At 50.8% G+C, this 15,019-nt stretch overlaps 1 protein-coding gene across 1 annotated transcript in view; it reads left to right on the forward strand.

Annotated features, from left to right (window-relative positions):
- Positions 1 to 5,931: 5,931 nt before the first annotated feature.
- Positions 5,932 to 15,019, forward strand: part of B9D1 (B9 domain containing 1) — a 37,710-nt gene continuing 28,622 nt past the window's right edge. The window contains exons 1-4 of the mRNA XM_044304144.1: positions 5,932 to 6,095; positions 8,180 to 8,248; positions 9,539 to 9,650; positions 14,810 to 14,906. Coding sequence (XP_044160079.1) covers positions 6,036 to 6,095; positions 8,180 to 8,248; positions 9,539 to 9,650; positions 14,810 to 14,906 — 338 coding nt within the window. The 5' untranslated portion in view covers positions 5,932 to 6,035. The remainder of the gene's footprint in view (positions 6,096 to 8,179; positions 8,249 to 9,538; positions 9,651 to 14,809; positions 14,907 to 15,019) is intronic.

Here is a 15,019-nt window from a genome sequence, read left to right on the forward strand (position 1 = left end):
TCTGGAGGCCAGGAGGGGGCATATCCGAAACTGGATGTGTCTTAAGGGCGTGTGATATGGACTGTGTCAGAGAAGCCGACATGGTCCCCATTGCCGCAACAATTGCATCAGATATAGACTGCTGTAACTGAGCAGCCTGCACTACAGTAGCGGGTGCTTCATTAACCCTGAGGGGGGTGGTGGGAGCTGCCTGACTAGTGTGTCTGTCCTGGACAGAAGCGGCAGGGGAAGCTGGCACCAAGGACATGATGGAAAAAATCCTGCAGGAATGAGTCACCCCAACAGAATCAACAGGGGAACGAACAGGACTACAATACCAGACAGAATGTGCGGCGCTGAAGATGCAGTCGATCCGTAACGGTAGCCGGAAGGCACTAAAGAAAAAACCCGGGAATCGGAAAAGGAGTGGAAACCCGAAGTCTCCACCTCCTAGAAGTGAGGGCCAATGAGCGGATGCTAACAGGGTGACGTCAGCGATCTCGCGAGATCACGGCGTCCAGAAGCCACCGAAGTAAAGATGGCGCCCGAAAATCCCGCACCTCGCGAGATTACGAGCGCGCGCAGCCCGGGAAGAAGCGGCGAAAAAGGTAAGGCCTAGAGGAAAGTGGGGGGGGGGGGGGGGGAAATGGCCGAGCACAGTACAGAATAAGGGAAAAAGATCGAAGCGCCGGGCACCAGCACCGGAAACCCGGCGGTACCAACACGGCCGAATGAAAATAAGCAATAACAAGAGAAACAGAAAAAACGACAAGGAGAGCCCTGACAGGGGGAAGAACAAAAGAGAGGGGGGAAAAAGGAATCCCAGAGACAAAAGGAAGACAAATGAGTCCTTTCAACCTAACGGACGCCAAGGATGACGTCCGCAAACGAGAACCCTATCTTTATAAAGGGTTAATAATAAAAACACGGCAATGATGCTATACAGATTAAATCCAACACAGATCAAAAAATTATAACCATGTACTTATCTGTGAAGCAGCAAAGAAAGAGGAAGTGTCCATGTGGTGATGCGCCTTATATAGGGGCTATGGGGGTGGAGTTATTACCATGGTTACACTGATGTCATGGGTCCATTCACACGTCCTGTTTTTTTTTCATCCTGAAAAACGGTCCGTTTTTTGCGGATCCGTTGTTCCTGAAAATGTTTCCGTATGTCATCCGTTTTTTGCGGATCCGCAAAAAACGGAAACATGTATACATTTCAATAATCAAATAAAGTTGTTTGGATTTCTTTGAAAAATAATTGAAAAAAAAAAATAATAAAAAAAATAATTTGTTATGTGTTTCCAGGAACGGAATCCGCAAAAAACGGATGACATACGGAATGACATCCGAATGTCATCCGTTTTTTGCGGATCCATTGACTTTGTATTGTACCAGGATCCGATTTTTCAGGACAAGAATAGGACATGTTTTATATTTAAACGGACATGCGGAACGGAACAACGGAAACGGACAGCACACATTGTGCTGTCCGATTTTTTTCCAGGACCCATTGAAAATGAATGGGTCCAGATCTGGTCCTGATCTGTTCCTGAAAAAACGGAACAGATCAGGAAAGAAAAAACGGACGTGTGAATGGACCCTTAGGCCTCTTTCACACGACAGTATGTCCATTTCAGTGTTTTGCGGTCCGTTTTTCGCGGATCCGTTGTTCCGTTTTTTGTTTCCGTTGTGCTTCCGTTTCCGTTCCGTTGTTCCGTTCCGTTTTTCCGTATGGCAAATACAGTATACAGTAATTTCATATTAAAAATTGGGCTGGGCATAACATTTTCAATAGATGGTTCCGCAAAAAACGGAACGGATACGGAAGACATACGGATGCATTTCCGTATGCATTCCGTTTTTTTGCGGACCCATAGACTTTAATGGAGCCACGGAACGTGATTTGCGGCCAAATATAGGACATGTTCTATCTTTAAACGGAACGGAAAAACGGAAACGGAATGCACACGGAGTACATTCCGTTTTTTTTGCGGAACCATTGAAATGAATGGTTCCGTATACGGACCGTATACGGACCGCAAAAAACGGCCCGCAAAACGGAAAAAAAAAACGGTCGTGTGAAAGAGGCCTTAAGCAAATATTCGCCTCCGTGTCTTGAAATAAAATTGTGCGGCGTTTCTTAACAGCGGGCACAATTTTTGGCTCAAAAAAATAAATAAAAACTGGTGCCAAGTGTACCACCCACGGGGCAGTATACATAAGGCAAATCGGTATGACATGCACCAAAAGAGTATTAAATGTCAGTATTGTTCATCCCCCATTCACTTTACATTGGAAGGCACTTTAATCGAACACCGATAGCCTTGTATATCGTCGATCAGAACCCCTGGAATATGGCAGAGGGGAATTTTGGCCCCCAGGGCCACAATGCTGACATTACACTGGAATCTTCATCTTCACCATCATCTATACGTCCACCACAGAAGACCCGTGTCAAAACAATATTAACATGGGGGCCCGGCCACAAATAATACTGACTGTCATAGGTAATGATCATTAATTTCACCTTCAGAGCTGAAATCTCCCAGCTTTCCATGTGACTTACATTCTGGGAAGTGTCATCTTTATACCAGGTAATGTAAGAAAAACTATCCACTGACCAGAAGCTCAGCCAAGCAGAATAGTGAGTGCAGCTCTGGAGTATAATACAGGTGGTAACTCAGGATCAGTACAGGATAAGTAATGTATGTACACAGTGACTCCACCAGCAGAATAGTGAGTGCAGCTCTGGAGTATAATACAGGTGGTAACTCAGCATCAGTACAGGATAAGTAATGTATGTACACAGTGACTCCACCAGCAGAATAGTGAGTGCAGCTCTGGAGTATAATACAGGATGTAACTCAGGATCAGTACAGGATAAGTAATGTAATGTATATACACAGTGACTGCACCAGCAGAATAGCGAGTGCAGCTCTGGAGCATAATACAGGATGTAACTCAGGATCAGTACAGGATAAGTAATGTATGTACACAGTGACTCCACCAGCAGAATAGTGAGTGCAGCTCTGGAGCATAATACAGGATGTAACTCAGGATCAGTACAGGATAAGTAATGTAATGTATGTACACAGTGACTGCACCAGCAGAATAGTGAGTGCAGCTCTGGAGTATAATACAGGTGGTAACTCAGCATCAGTACAGGATAAGTAATATAATGTATGTACACAGTGACTCCACCAGCAGAATAGTGAGTGCAGCTCTGGAGTATAGTACAGGATGTAACTTAGGATCAGTACAGGATAAGTAATGTATGTACACAGTGACTGCACCAGCAGAATAGTGAGTGCAGCTCTGGAGTATAATACAGGATGTAAATCGAGATCAGTACAGGATAAGTAATGTATGTATGTACACAGTGACTCCACCAGCAGAATAGTGAGTGCAGCTCTGGAGTATAATACAGGATGTAACTCAGGATCAGTACAGGATAAGTGATGTATGTATACAGTGACTGCACCAGCAGAATAGTGAGTGCAGCTCTGGAGTATAATACAGGATGTAAATCGAGATCAGTACAGGATAAGTAATGTATGTACACAGTGACTGCACCAAACAGAATAGTGAGTGCAGCTCTGGAGTATAATACAGGATGTAACTCAGGATCAGTACAGGATAAGTAATGTGATGTATTCGCAGTGTTATGTAGAATATATCAGTGGTTTCGGGCCATACATTTTAACTTTTAGTCAAATGTTCCTGTCAGTTTCTTTGGGACGTGCTGAGTATTATGTCTATGGCAACTGACCCCGCACCGACAATCAGTAAAAACTTTTATTGGATACAAGGACGGACAGATAGGGTATAGATTATATGAATGGAGCAGCAGCGGTGCCCGGCAGTGCTTTACCTCCTCTTCACCATCTACAGTTGTGTTCGAAATAACAGCAGTCAGACATCACTAACCTGATCAATCACTGTTTTTGGTAGAAATGATATTTCTACATGGCAAATAATTTACTAGCAGGTGTAGTAGAGTAATAGAAATCCAACAGTCATGACATGCATGCTGCTGATTCTCTGTAATTCAATCACTTATTGAAAGGGGCATGTTCAAAATAATAGCAGTGTGGAGTTCAATGAGTGTGGTCATTCATTCTTTGAAAAACAGGTGGCAATTATTGCCCTTATTTAAGGAAGGAAGGCAGCAAATGTTGTGCATTCTGGTTACAGTGCATTTCTCTCTGAAATTCTGAGGAAAATGGGTCGTTCCAGACATTGTTCAGAAGAACAGCGTGCCTTGATTAAAAGGTTGATTGGAGAGGGGAAAACATATAAAGAAGTGCAGACAATGATAGGCTGCTCAGCTAAAATGATCGCAAATGCTTTAAAATGGTAACCAAAACCTGAAAGACGTGGAAGAAAGCGAAAAACTACCATTCAAATGGATAGAAGAAAAGCCAAAATGGCAAGGACTCCGCCAACAATCAGCTCCAGGAAGATGAAAGAAGGTGTAAAGTTCCCTGTGAGTACTGTTACTATTAGAAGACGCCTCTGTGAAGCCGAGCTATCTGCAAGAAGCCCCCGCAAAGTCCCACTGTGGAAAAAGACCTGTGCTGAAGAGCTTACAATCTGCCGAAGAGCACATTGACGGCCTAAAGAGACATTCTGTGGACTGATGGAAGTAAGATGGTTCTCTTTGGGTCTAGTGGCCGGAGACAGTTTGTCAGACGACCCCCAAACACTGAATTCAGCCCCAGTACACGGTGAAGACGGTGAAGCATGGTGGACAAGCATCATGATATGGGGATGTTCTCATACTACGGTGTGGGGCCTATTTATCGCAGACCAGGGATCATGGATCAGTCTGAATCCATCAGAATACTAGAAGAGGTCCTGCTGCCTTATGCTGAAGAGGAAATGCCCCTGAAATGGGTGTTCCAACAAGACAACGACCCCAAACACCCCAGTAAACGGGCAACATCTCGGTTCCAGACCAACAAGATTGACGTTATGGAGCGGCCGGCCCAATCCCCGGATCTTAATCCAATAGAAAACTTGTGGGGCGACATCAAAAATGCAGTTTCTGAGGCAAAACCAAGAAATAGAGAAGAACTGTAGGAATGTAGTCCGATCATCCTGGGCTGGAGAACCTGGTCACAGGGGCCCGAAGGTGGTGACTCCGAGCAGCACGGACGTCCAGCAGTTCTCAGAGACAGCGGTTATACAACGAGATATTAGTGACGGGATTCAGAGGAAAGGAAATCCTCAGACATTTCTCAGTTTATATAGTGAGTGTTTGAGTTTGTAAAGAAGAAGACAAACACTGCTATATTTTTGAACAGTCTAATATTCACTTTTCTTCATTTTTTTTTAGAGGAACAACACAAATTTGATATATTTTTCTTCATGTTTTGATTTGGAATAGAACGTGTAGTGTTCCCAATGTATTTGTGTGTATGGAAATAAAAGCTATTGGAAGGATTTGGAGCTTTATTCACACACTGCTATTATTTTGAACACAACTGATAGCTCTCATTCACAGTCAGGTCCAGCAGACAAGCCGCATTATATAATGGGGGGGGGGATCCTGTCAGATAAGGGACATTTCATCCCCTGCGTCTTCTCTCCTATCCGTACACACACGTGGCTAGGAAAACGCAGTGCGATAATTGCATAAAACGTCCTCCTGGTATCGCAGGTGACATACTGCATGGGAATGTGCACGACATTACCTCAAGAGAGATTGCGTCAAAACCCATCGCATGCGATATGTCGCTGTGGAGCCCTGGCTTAGCGACCATTTTATATAAGTCGCGCCACCCGGCACTGCTACATAGAGTAGTGCTGCACCAGTCACTGCCTCCTTACCGCTGTGTGCAGCCTCAGGCCCAGCGAGCTCTCCGCCTCCCAGAGACCTGACTGCTGAACGCTGCCGGAAGTTTGTCCCGCTGGCTTGCCGTAGTCCCGGTTGCTATGGTCGGCGCGTCCCCTAGTAACGGCGCGCACAGTACAGAATCTCCGCCACATTGTGGTCCCAGGTCCGTTCCCAGTCCACTTTCTTCAGGTCTCCGGTCCCGGTGCCGGCCATGGCTTCTAATGCTAGCGTCTTCCTCCTGAATGTGAATGGACAGATAGAGAGCGGAGAGGTGAGGCCTAGTGGTACCGGCGGGGCCTGCGGGCGGAGAGGAGGACAGCGGGGTCCATGTCAATGTGTGGAGAAGCCGCTAGTCTGGCAGTCTGGCACCTCCAGAGCTGAACTCCTCTCCATTCACCCCTGGACATGGTCTCCTTCCTCTAATCCGGAGTTTGAATCCCCAGTGCCGGATTAGCAGGAAGTGATGGGTTATTGTGGGGTTCAGTGATTGCTGGTATAGAAGGGGGGACTGCTGAGCGCCTCTGGGTATGAGCCCCTCCCCCGAGCACCACGCTCTGCTCCTCCAGGTATGAGCCCCTCCCCGAGCACCGCGCTCTGCTTCTCCAAGTATGAGCCCCTCCCCCGAGCACCGCACTCTGCTTTTCCAAGTATGAGCCCCTCCCCGAGAACCACGCTCTGCTCCTCCAGGTATGAGCCCCTCCCCCGAGCACCGTGCTCTGCTCCTCCAGGTATGAGCCCCTCCCCCGAGCACCACACTCTGCTCCTCTAAGTATGAGCCCCTCCCCGAGAACCACGCTCTGCTCCTCCAGGTATGAGCCCCTCCCCGAGAACCGCGCTCTGCTCCTCCAGGTATGAGCCCCTCCCCGAGCACCACGCTCTGCTCCTCCAGGTATGAGCCCCTCCCCCGAGCACCATGCTCTGCTCCTCCAGGTATGAGCCCCTCCCCCGAGCACCATGCTCTGCTTCTCCAGGTATGAGCCCCTCCCCCGAGCACCAGGCTCTGCTCCTCCAGGTATGAGCCCCTCCCCGAGCACCGCGCTCTGCTTCTCCAAGTATGAGCCCCTCCCCGAGCACCGCGCTCTGCTCCTCCAGGTATGAGCCCCTCCCCCAAGCACCAAGCTCTGCTCCTCCAGGTATGAGCCCCTCCCCCGCGAGCACCGCGCGCTGCTCCTCTATGTATGAGCCCCTCCTCCAAGCACCACACACTGTTCTTCCAGGTATGAGCCCCTCCCCCGAGCACCGCGCTCTGCTCCTCTAGGTATGAGCCCCTCCCCTGAGCACTCCAGGTATGAGCCCCTCCCCCGAGCACCAAGCTCTGCTCCTCCAGGTATGAGCCCCTCCCCCGCGAGCACCGCGCGCTGCTCCTCTACGTATGAGCCCCTCCTCCAAGCACCACACACTGTTCTTCCAGGTATGAGCCCCTCCCCCGAGCACCACGCTCTGCTCCTCCAGGTATGAGCCCCTCCCCCGCGAGCACCGCGCGCTGCTCCTCTACGTATGAGCCCCTCCCCCAAGCACCACACACTGTTCTTCCAGGTATGAGCCCCTCCCCCGAGCACAGCGCTCTGCTCCTCTAGGTATGAGCCCCTCCCCTGAGCACTCCAGGTATGAGCCCTTCCCTCAAGCCCCGTGCTCTGCTACTCTAGGTATGAGCCCTTCCCCCAAGCCCCATGCTCTGCTCCTCCAGGTATGAGCCCCCACCCCCCACGAACACCGTGCTCTGCTCTTCCGGGTATCAGCCCCTCCCCCGAGCACCGCGCTCTGCTCCTCCAGGTATGAGCTGCTCCCCCGAGCACCTCTCTCTACTCCTCCAGGTATGGGCTACTCCTCCAGGTATGAGCCCCTCTCCCGAGCACCACTCTCTACTCCTCCACGTATGATCCCCACCCATGACCTTCGCGCTCTGCTTCTCCAAGTATGATCCCCTCCCCCGAGCACCTCTCTCTACTCCTCCAGGTATGAACCCCTCCTCCGAGCACCACTCTCTACTCCTCCACGTATGAGCCCCTCCCCCGAGCACCGCACTCTACTCCTCCAGGTATGAACCCCTCCTCCGAGCACCACTCTCTATTCCTCCACGTATGAGCCCCTCCCACGAGCATCGCGCTATGCTTCTCCAAGTATGAGCCCCTCCCCGAGCACCGCGCTCTGCTTCTCCAGGTATGAGCCCCTCCCCGAGCACCGCGCTCTACTCCTCCAGGTATGAGCCCCTCCCCGAGCACCGCGCTCTGCTTCTCCAGGTATGAGCCCCTCCCCGAGCACCGCGCTCTGCTTCTCCAGGTATGAGCAACTCCCCGAGCACCGCGCTTTGCTCCTAGTCTGCCATGTCTCACTTCTCGTCTTATTTTTCGCCAGTTCCCGGAGTATGATGATCTCTACTGCAAGTACTGCTACGTGTACGGACATGACTGGGCGCCCACCTCCGTAAGTACTCCGCATCCCTTCCCTGAAAGGAGACTTAACCGTCACTGTTACTATGGGAGCACTGTGGAGGTCACTGTTATGGGGGCGCTGTGGAGGTCACTGTTATGGGGGCGCTGTGGATGTCACTGTTATGGGGGCACTGTGGATGTCACTGTTATGGGGGCACTGTGGAGGTCACTGTTATGGGGGCACTGTGGATGTCACTGTTATGGGGGCACTGTGGATGTCACTGTTATGGGGGCACTGTGGATGTCACTGTTATGGGGGCACTGTGGAGGTCACTGTTATGGGGGCACTGTGGATGTCACTGTTATGGGGGCACTGTGGATGTCACTGTTATGGGGGCGCTGTGGATGTCACTGTTATGGGGGCGCTGTGGATGTCACTGTTATGGGGGCGCTGTGGATGTCACTGTTATGGGGGCGCTGTGGAGGTCACTGTTATGGGGGCACTGTGGATGTCACTGTTATGGGGGCACTGTGGATGTCACTGTTATGGGGGCGCTGTGGAGGTCACTGTTATGGGGGCGCTGTGGAGGTCACTGTTATGGGGGCACTGTGGATGTCACTGTTATGGGGGCGCTGTGGAGGTCACTGTTATGGGACACTGTGGATGTCACTGTTATGGGGGCACTGTGGATGTCACTGTTATGGGGGCGCTGTGGAGGTCACTGTTATAGGGGCACTGTGGAGGTCACTGTTATGGGGGGGCACGTTGGATGTCACTGTTATGGGGACACTGTGGAGGTCACTGTTATGGGAACACTGTGGATGTCACTGTTATGGGGGGCGCTGTGGATGTCCCTGTTATGGGGGGCGCTGTGGATGTCCCTGTTATGGGGGGCGCTGTGGATGTCCCTGTTATGGGGGGCGCTGTGGATGTCCCTGTTATGGGGGGCGCTGTGGATGTCCCTGTTATTGGGGGCGCTGTGGATGTCCCTGTTATGGGGGCCGCTGTGGATGTCACTGTTATGGGGGCCGCTGTGGATGTCACTGTTATGGCGGCGCTGTGGATGACACTGTTATGGGGGCGCTGTGGATGTCACTGTTATGGGGGCGCTGTGGATGTCACTGTTATGGGGGCGCTGTGGATGTCCCTGTTATGGGGGCGCTGTGGATGTCCCTGTTATGGGGGCGCTGTGGATGTCACTGTTATGGGGACACTGTGGATGTCACCATTCTCTCTTCACATCTGATGGTTTATATCTACATGAGTGTTCAGTTGTAATGCTCAATTCTACCACCAGGTGTCACCTCACTAATAGATTTTCTTTACTTTTCCCATTTTCAGGGGGTGGAAGAAGGAATTTCCCAAATCGCTTCCAAGAACAGAACTGCGAACCAGAGCGTTGTGTGGAACTTCCCTGTGGAGATCACCTTCAAAAGCACCAACCCGTACGGCTGTAAGTAGTGGTGCTGGATGGCCAAAAATGGGAAGAGTGGCTCCTCAACAGTGACCGCAGCATCTAAGCAACTGCCCGCTGTCAGCCCATTGGCCCTGCTCAGCGTGATCACATAGTGCCAGCGGGTGTGGATGCCAGAGGGGTACCTGACAAGAACCCGCATTATGTGGTAGAATGAGGTTAGATGACAAGCATTGCATAGCAAAGAAGATTCAAGCACGCAGGAGAGTAGAGTGACAGATTGTGTGCAAAATGGGCGCAGGAAAAGAAGGGGGCGTCCCCTGTGGGATACGTCACCGAGGCTGTTTCCAATGGGAGGATTGATCTGTAATTGTGTGAATCCATGTCATGCCTCAATCCTGCCAGCAGGTGGGGCACACGCACTGCTTTTCCCTGTCTCTCCCATAGTTGTGCAGTCTTGTCAGCATTAAAGGGGTTATCCGATTTCAGAAACATCCCCCCCCCCCCCCATGTGCCGGGCCCCTCACAGGTAACATACTTACCCTGCTCCTGGTCCCCGCTGCTGCTAATTGACAATAAAAACATCCAGTGTCGGGGGGGAGCAGCCAATGGCAAGTGGCGTCACCCGCGATGCTAGGGAGGCTCGTCCCCGTCCCTGCCTGCCATTGGCTGCTCCCCCCCGACACCGGATGTTTTCATTGGTGTGCAGGGAGAATCAGCAGCCGCGGTGCGTGGACCAGGAGCAGGGTAAGTGTATTACCTGTGAGGGGCCCGGCACATGGGGGGGATGTTTCTGAAATCGGATAACCCCTTTAAAAGGGGTTAATATGCCATTACTTTATGGGACCCCCAGCATTACTGAGGCTGAAGTGGGTGCGGGGAGCAGGGAGACCCTCCAACACTAGACACGAGATGAATTCCTGATGAAAGTCTTAATCGGATATCACGCACCATCTGAGATAAACACGTCTGAGTAAGGCCCCTTTCACACGGCGAGTTTTCCGCGCGGGTGCGATGTGTGAGGTGAACGCATTGCACCCGCACTGAATCCCGACCCATTCATTTCTATGGGGCTGTGCACATGAGCGGTGATTTTCACGCATCACTTGTGCGTTGCGTGAAAATCGCAGCATGCTCTATTTTGTGCGTTTTTCACGCAATGCAGGCCCCATAGAAATGAATGGGGCTGCGTGAAAATCGCAAGCATCCGCAAGCAAGTGCGGATGCGGTGCGATTTTCACGCACGGTTGCTAGGAGACGATCGGGATGGAGAACCGATCATTATTATTTTCCCTTATAACATGGTTATAAGGGAAAATAATAGCATTCTAAATACAGAATGCATAGTACAATAGCGCTGGAGGGGTTAAAAAAAATAATAAACATTTAACTCACCTTAATCCACTTGTTCGCGCAGCCGGGTTCTCTTCTGTCTTGTTCTGTAAAGAATAGGACCTTTGATGATGTCACTACGCTCATCACATGGTCCGTCACATGATCCATCACCATGGTAAAAGATCATGTGACTGACCATGTGATGAGCGCAGTGACATCATCAAAGGTCCTATTCTTTACAGAACAAGACAGAAGAGAACCCGGCTGCGCGATCAAGTGGATTAAGGTGAGTTAAATTATTTTTTATTTTTTTTAACCCCTCCAGCGCTATTGTACTAAGCATTCTGTATTCAGAATGCTATTATTTTCCCTTATAACCATGTTATAAGGGGAAATAATACAATCTACACGACCTTGAACCCAAACCTGAACTTCTGTGAAGAAGTTCGGGTCTGGGTACCACATTCAGTTTTTTATCACGCGCGTGCAAAACGCATTGCACCCACGCGATAAAAACTGAACAACGGAACGCAATCGCAGTCAAAACTGACTGCAATTGCGTACCTACTCGCGCGGGTTTGCCGCAACGCATCCGGACCTTATCCGGACACGCTCGTGTGAAAGAGGCCTTAGAGGTGCAGAATTAATAGCAAAAACGGAAATGTTTTTCTCTAATGCATTTGGAGACAACCCGTGCATACGGACGAACTGCGCATCAATCAGGTTCACCCCTGCCCTGCTGTCGATAAACACCTCAAACCCCACAGTCTTGGACTCTAGCGCCACCTCGGCAGTCAGGAGAAATCGGGTACTACCAGTCAAAGACAAATGCACGTTCTCTGACTCCCCTCTTGCCCCTCCAAGATTTTTTTTCTCTTTTTGACGCCGAACGCATGGACATACATCGATAAAATGTCCCTTTAAAGGGAACCTGTCACCGGGATTTTGTGTATAGAGCTGAGGACATGGGTTGCTAGATGGCCGCTAGCACATCCGCAATACCCAGTCCCCATAGCTCTGTGCGCTTTTATTGTGTAAAAAAAACGATTTGATACATATGCAAATTAACCTGAGACGAGTCCTGTATGTGAGAGGAGTCAGGGACAGGACTCGTCTCAGGTTAATTTGCATATGTATCAAATCGTTTTTTTTACACAATAAAAGCACACAGAGCTATGGGGACTGGGTATTGCGGATGTGCTAGCGGCGATCTAGCAACCCATGTCCTCAGCTCTATACCCAAAATCCTGGTGACAGGTTCCCTTTAAAGCAGATGCAGGAGTAGCTCCCCCTAATTACATGGGTGCGTCCCCAGACATAAACCCAGGAGTATCTTCACCCAAAGTGTCAGAGGAAGACGATGCGTTATGTGAGAGTGGGGGCCCCTAGATCTCTCTCCATGCGTACTGCAAGAGACATAGCGGCCTCCAGAGACTCAGGATTCGCATGGAAGGCCAAAGCGTCCTTCAGCCTCTCTGATAGTCCCTGACAGAACTGACTACGGAGAGCCGGATCGCTCCACTCAGTATCTGTAGCCCACCTCCTAAACTCAGAGCAATAGATCTCAGCAGAACGCTCTCCCTGACGGAGGTCTCGGCCAGGGAGGTCCGATCTGTGTCATCATAGATGAGACCCAGAGCTTTGGAAAATGCATCCACCGACCGGAGAGATTGCAATCCGGTCGGCAGAGAAAAAGCCCATGACTAAGCGTCCCCCTTTAAGCAACCAAGTAACCACACGACTCGCTGAATCTCATCCCCAGATGAGTGCGGACGTAGCCTGAAATACGATTTACACTGTAGGATGTACTATTATGTCAGGGCAGGAAGGTCATGGCATGGCAGCGGCAGGAGGTGGGCAGGCACCCAGCTTTCTCTGCCGGGATCAGAGAGAACTCCGATCCAGGCAGTTAAACCCCTCAGATGCCGCAGTCTATAGCGAGCGCAGCATCTCAGCAGTTAGACAACGGGAAAGATCTCCCTCAGTCCTGTAGTCGACATCGTTAAACGCAGTTGCAAGATGCTAAGAGCTACCTCGCCCAACTTCCCTGTGCCAGCAGTTGGCTGGGGCCCCGGCAACACTGAAGGAGAACAGTGGAACCTTCAGGATCCGTGGAGGTCCCAGTGGAGACTCAAAGGCAACAGCAAAAACGTAAAGGGGTTATCCGATATCCGATAGCGAGCCGTCCAGGAGAATACTCAATCCCAGTGACATCTGTACCCCTTTGGGGGGATCTTGCCTGGCACAGAAGGCTGTGATGGGGCTCGGTCCTCATATCTGTGACGTTTCGGTGCTGTATGCTAATGTGAACATTCCCTTCTACTGAAGTTACACGCTCAGCTTAGTGGGCATCCAGCGGGCACAGATGTAAAGCATGCCCACGCCAGTCCTGGGATGTGGCCCTCCCTCGTATTTCGTGTTATTCCCAGGGATCCGTCTGCTGCAGGCTGATTAGATATGAGCGCGCTCTGCAGAGCCACCCGAGAGGTCGCACGTCCCGCCGTCTGATCTGCGCTCGCTACTTCAGATCCTGCTGAGACTTTACCGGACCCGGGGCCTCCTCACTGAGCACGCTCCCCTATAGACACCCCCGCTGCTCGGCTGCACCCTGTCTGCAGATTTTTATTCCTCATAGACCAGGAAACGCTCTAACAGACTATGTGTTAGTATTTTCTTCATGGCTTGCTAGATCACTGCTTGCTGTCAGTGAATGAGAACATCCTTGTTTACAGGGGTTGTGACATCTGAGACACTGGTGACATATCACCACCTCTAGGACCCGCACCTTTGTGTAGAATGGGGCCCCCCAAATTAAAGGAGAACGCACCGCGCATGGGAGGCCACCTCTCCATTCACCTCTATGGGAGTTCTGGACATAGCAGAGTGCTGGCTCGGCGCTCTGCTATTTTCGGAACTACCGTAGACGTGAGTGGAGCATGGCTGCGCTTGTTCTGTGCGTTCTCCTTCACTTTGGGGGGCCCTGTCCTGGAGATAGGTGCAGGTCCCACCTCTGACACTGTAGGCCTTTCCTAGCGATATGCCATCAGTATCTCGGATGAGACAACCCCCAGTCCAGTTCACACAGCTGTAGGCTTGCTACAGTGCATCGGTACAGGCACTTCTTTCAGGCTGCAGCACACATGGAGGGTCACAAGGATGTGATCACTTTATGATCGGTGGGGGTCTGACCTCTGGGACCCCCACTGATCCTGGGATTAAAGGGGATGCACCACATTCAAGTTTAATGCAGCCAGCACCCTGCTGTGGAGGGAAAACTTAGGGACACACGGGGTTAACTCTGCACCCCCTCATTTTCAGGATTGGCGGGGGTCCCAAAGGTTGGTCCGACCATAAAGTGGTGGCATGTCCTGACAATATGCCATCACTTTATAGGATGTGAATTCGCCTTAAAGGGGTGGTCCAGGACTCCGATATTAGTGATTTGTCCTCAGGATAGGTCATCAATATCTGATTAGTGGGGGCCAGATTTCGGTGGTCATGTGCCTGAGTTGGCGCTGCGACACCTTTCCTGGCCTGTGATGTCACGTCCATTGGGCACGTGGCCTTTCTGCAGCTCAGTCCCTTTCAAGTGAATATACAATGTACGGTGGTCCGAGCACTGTGGCCCCCTCAGGTAGCTGATCGGCTGTGATACCGATAGTTGTACCCCTTGCCAAACCTGATATTGAAGGCTTATCCTGGTAATAGGATATGAGTCCCGTAAAACCATGTGTTTCCATAAAGCGACACCAGGTGGCCACAGTGAGCACAGCATAACATCTATGTTCCATACTGTGATGCAGGAACAGTCAGCAAATGTTAAGGAACTCTGCCCCTCACCTCACACCCCTGTCGTGTTTCAGGGCCTCAGATCGTGGTCAGCGTCTACGGACCGGACGTCTTTGGGAACGATGTAGTGAGGGGCTACGGAGCAGTTCACCTCCCCTTTACTCCAGGCAGGTAAGTGTATCAGTGCGTCCATGCATAATAGGATTTGGGGGGTGGAGGTGCCCTTTAAGAGCAAGGTTCCCAGGATTAGTACTTTTCTAAATATGAGTAGTAGACAGACTGAG

This window comes from Bufo gargarizans, chromosome 8, assembly GCF_014858855.1.
Source record: "Bufo gargarizans isolate SCDJY-AF-19 chromosome 8, ASM1485885v1, whole genome shotgun sequence".
NCBI classification, from domain to species: domain Eukaryota; kingdom Metazoa; phylum Chordata; class Amphibia; order Anura; family Bufonidae; genus Bufo; species Bufo gargarizans.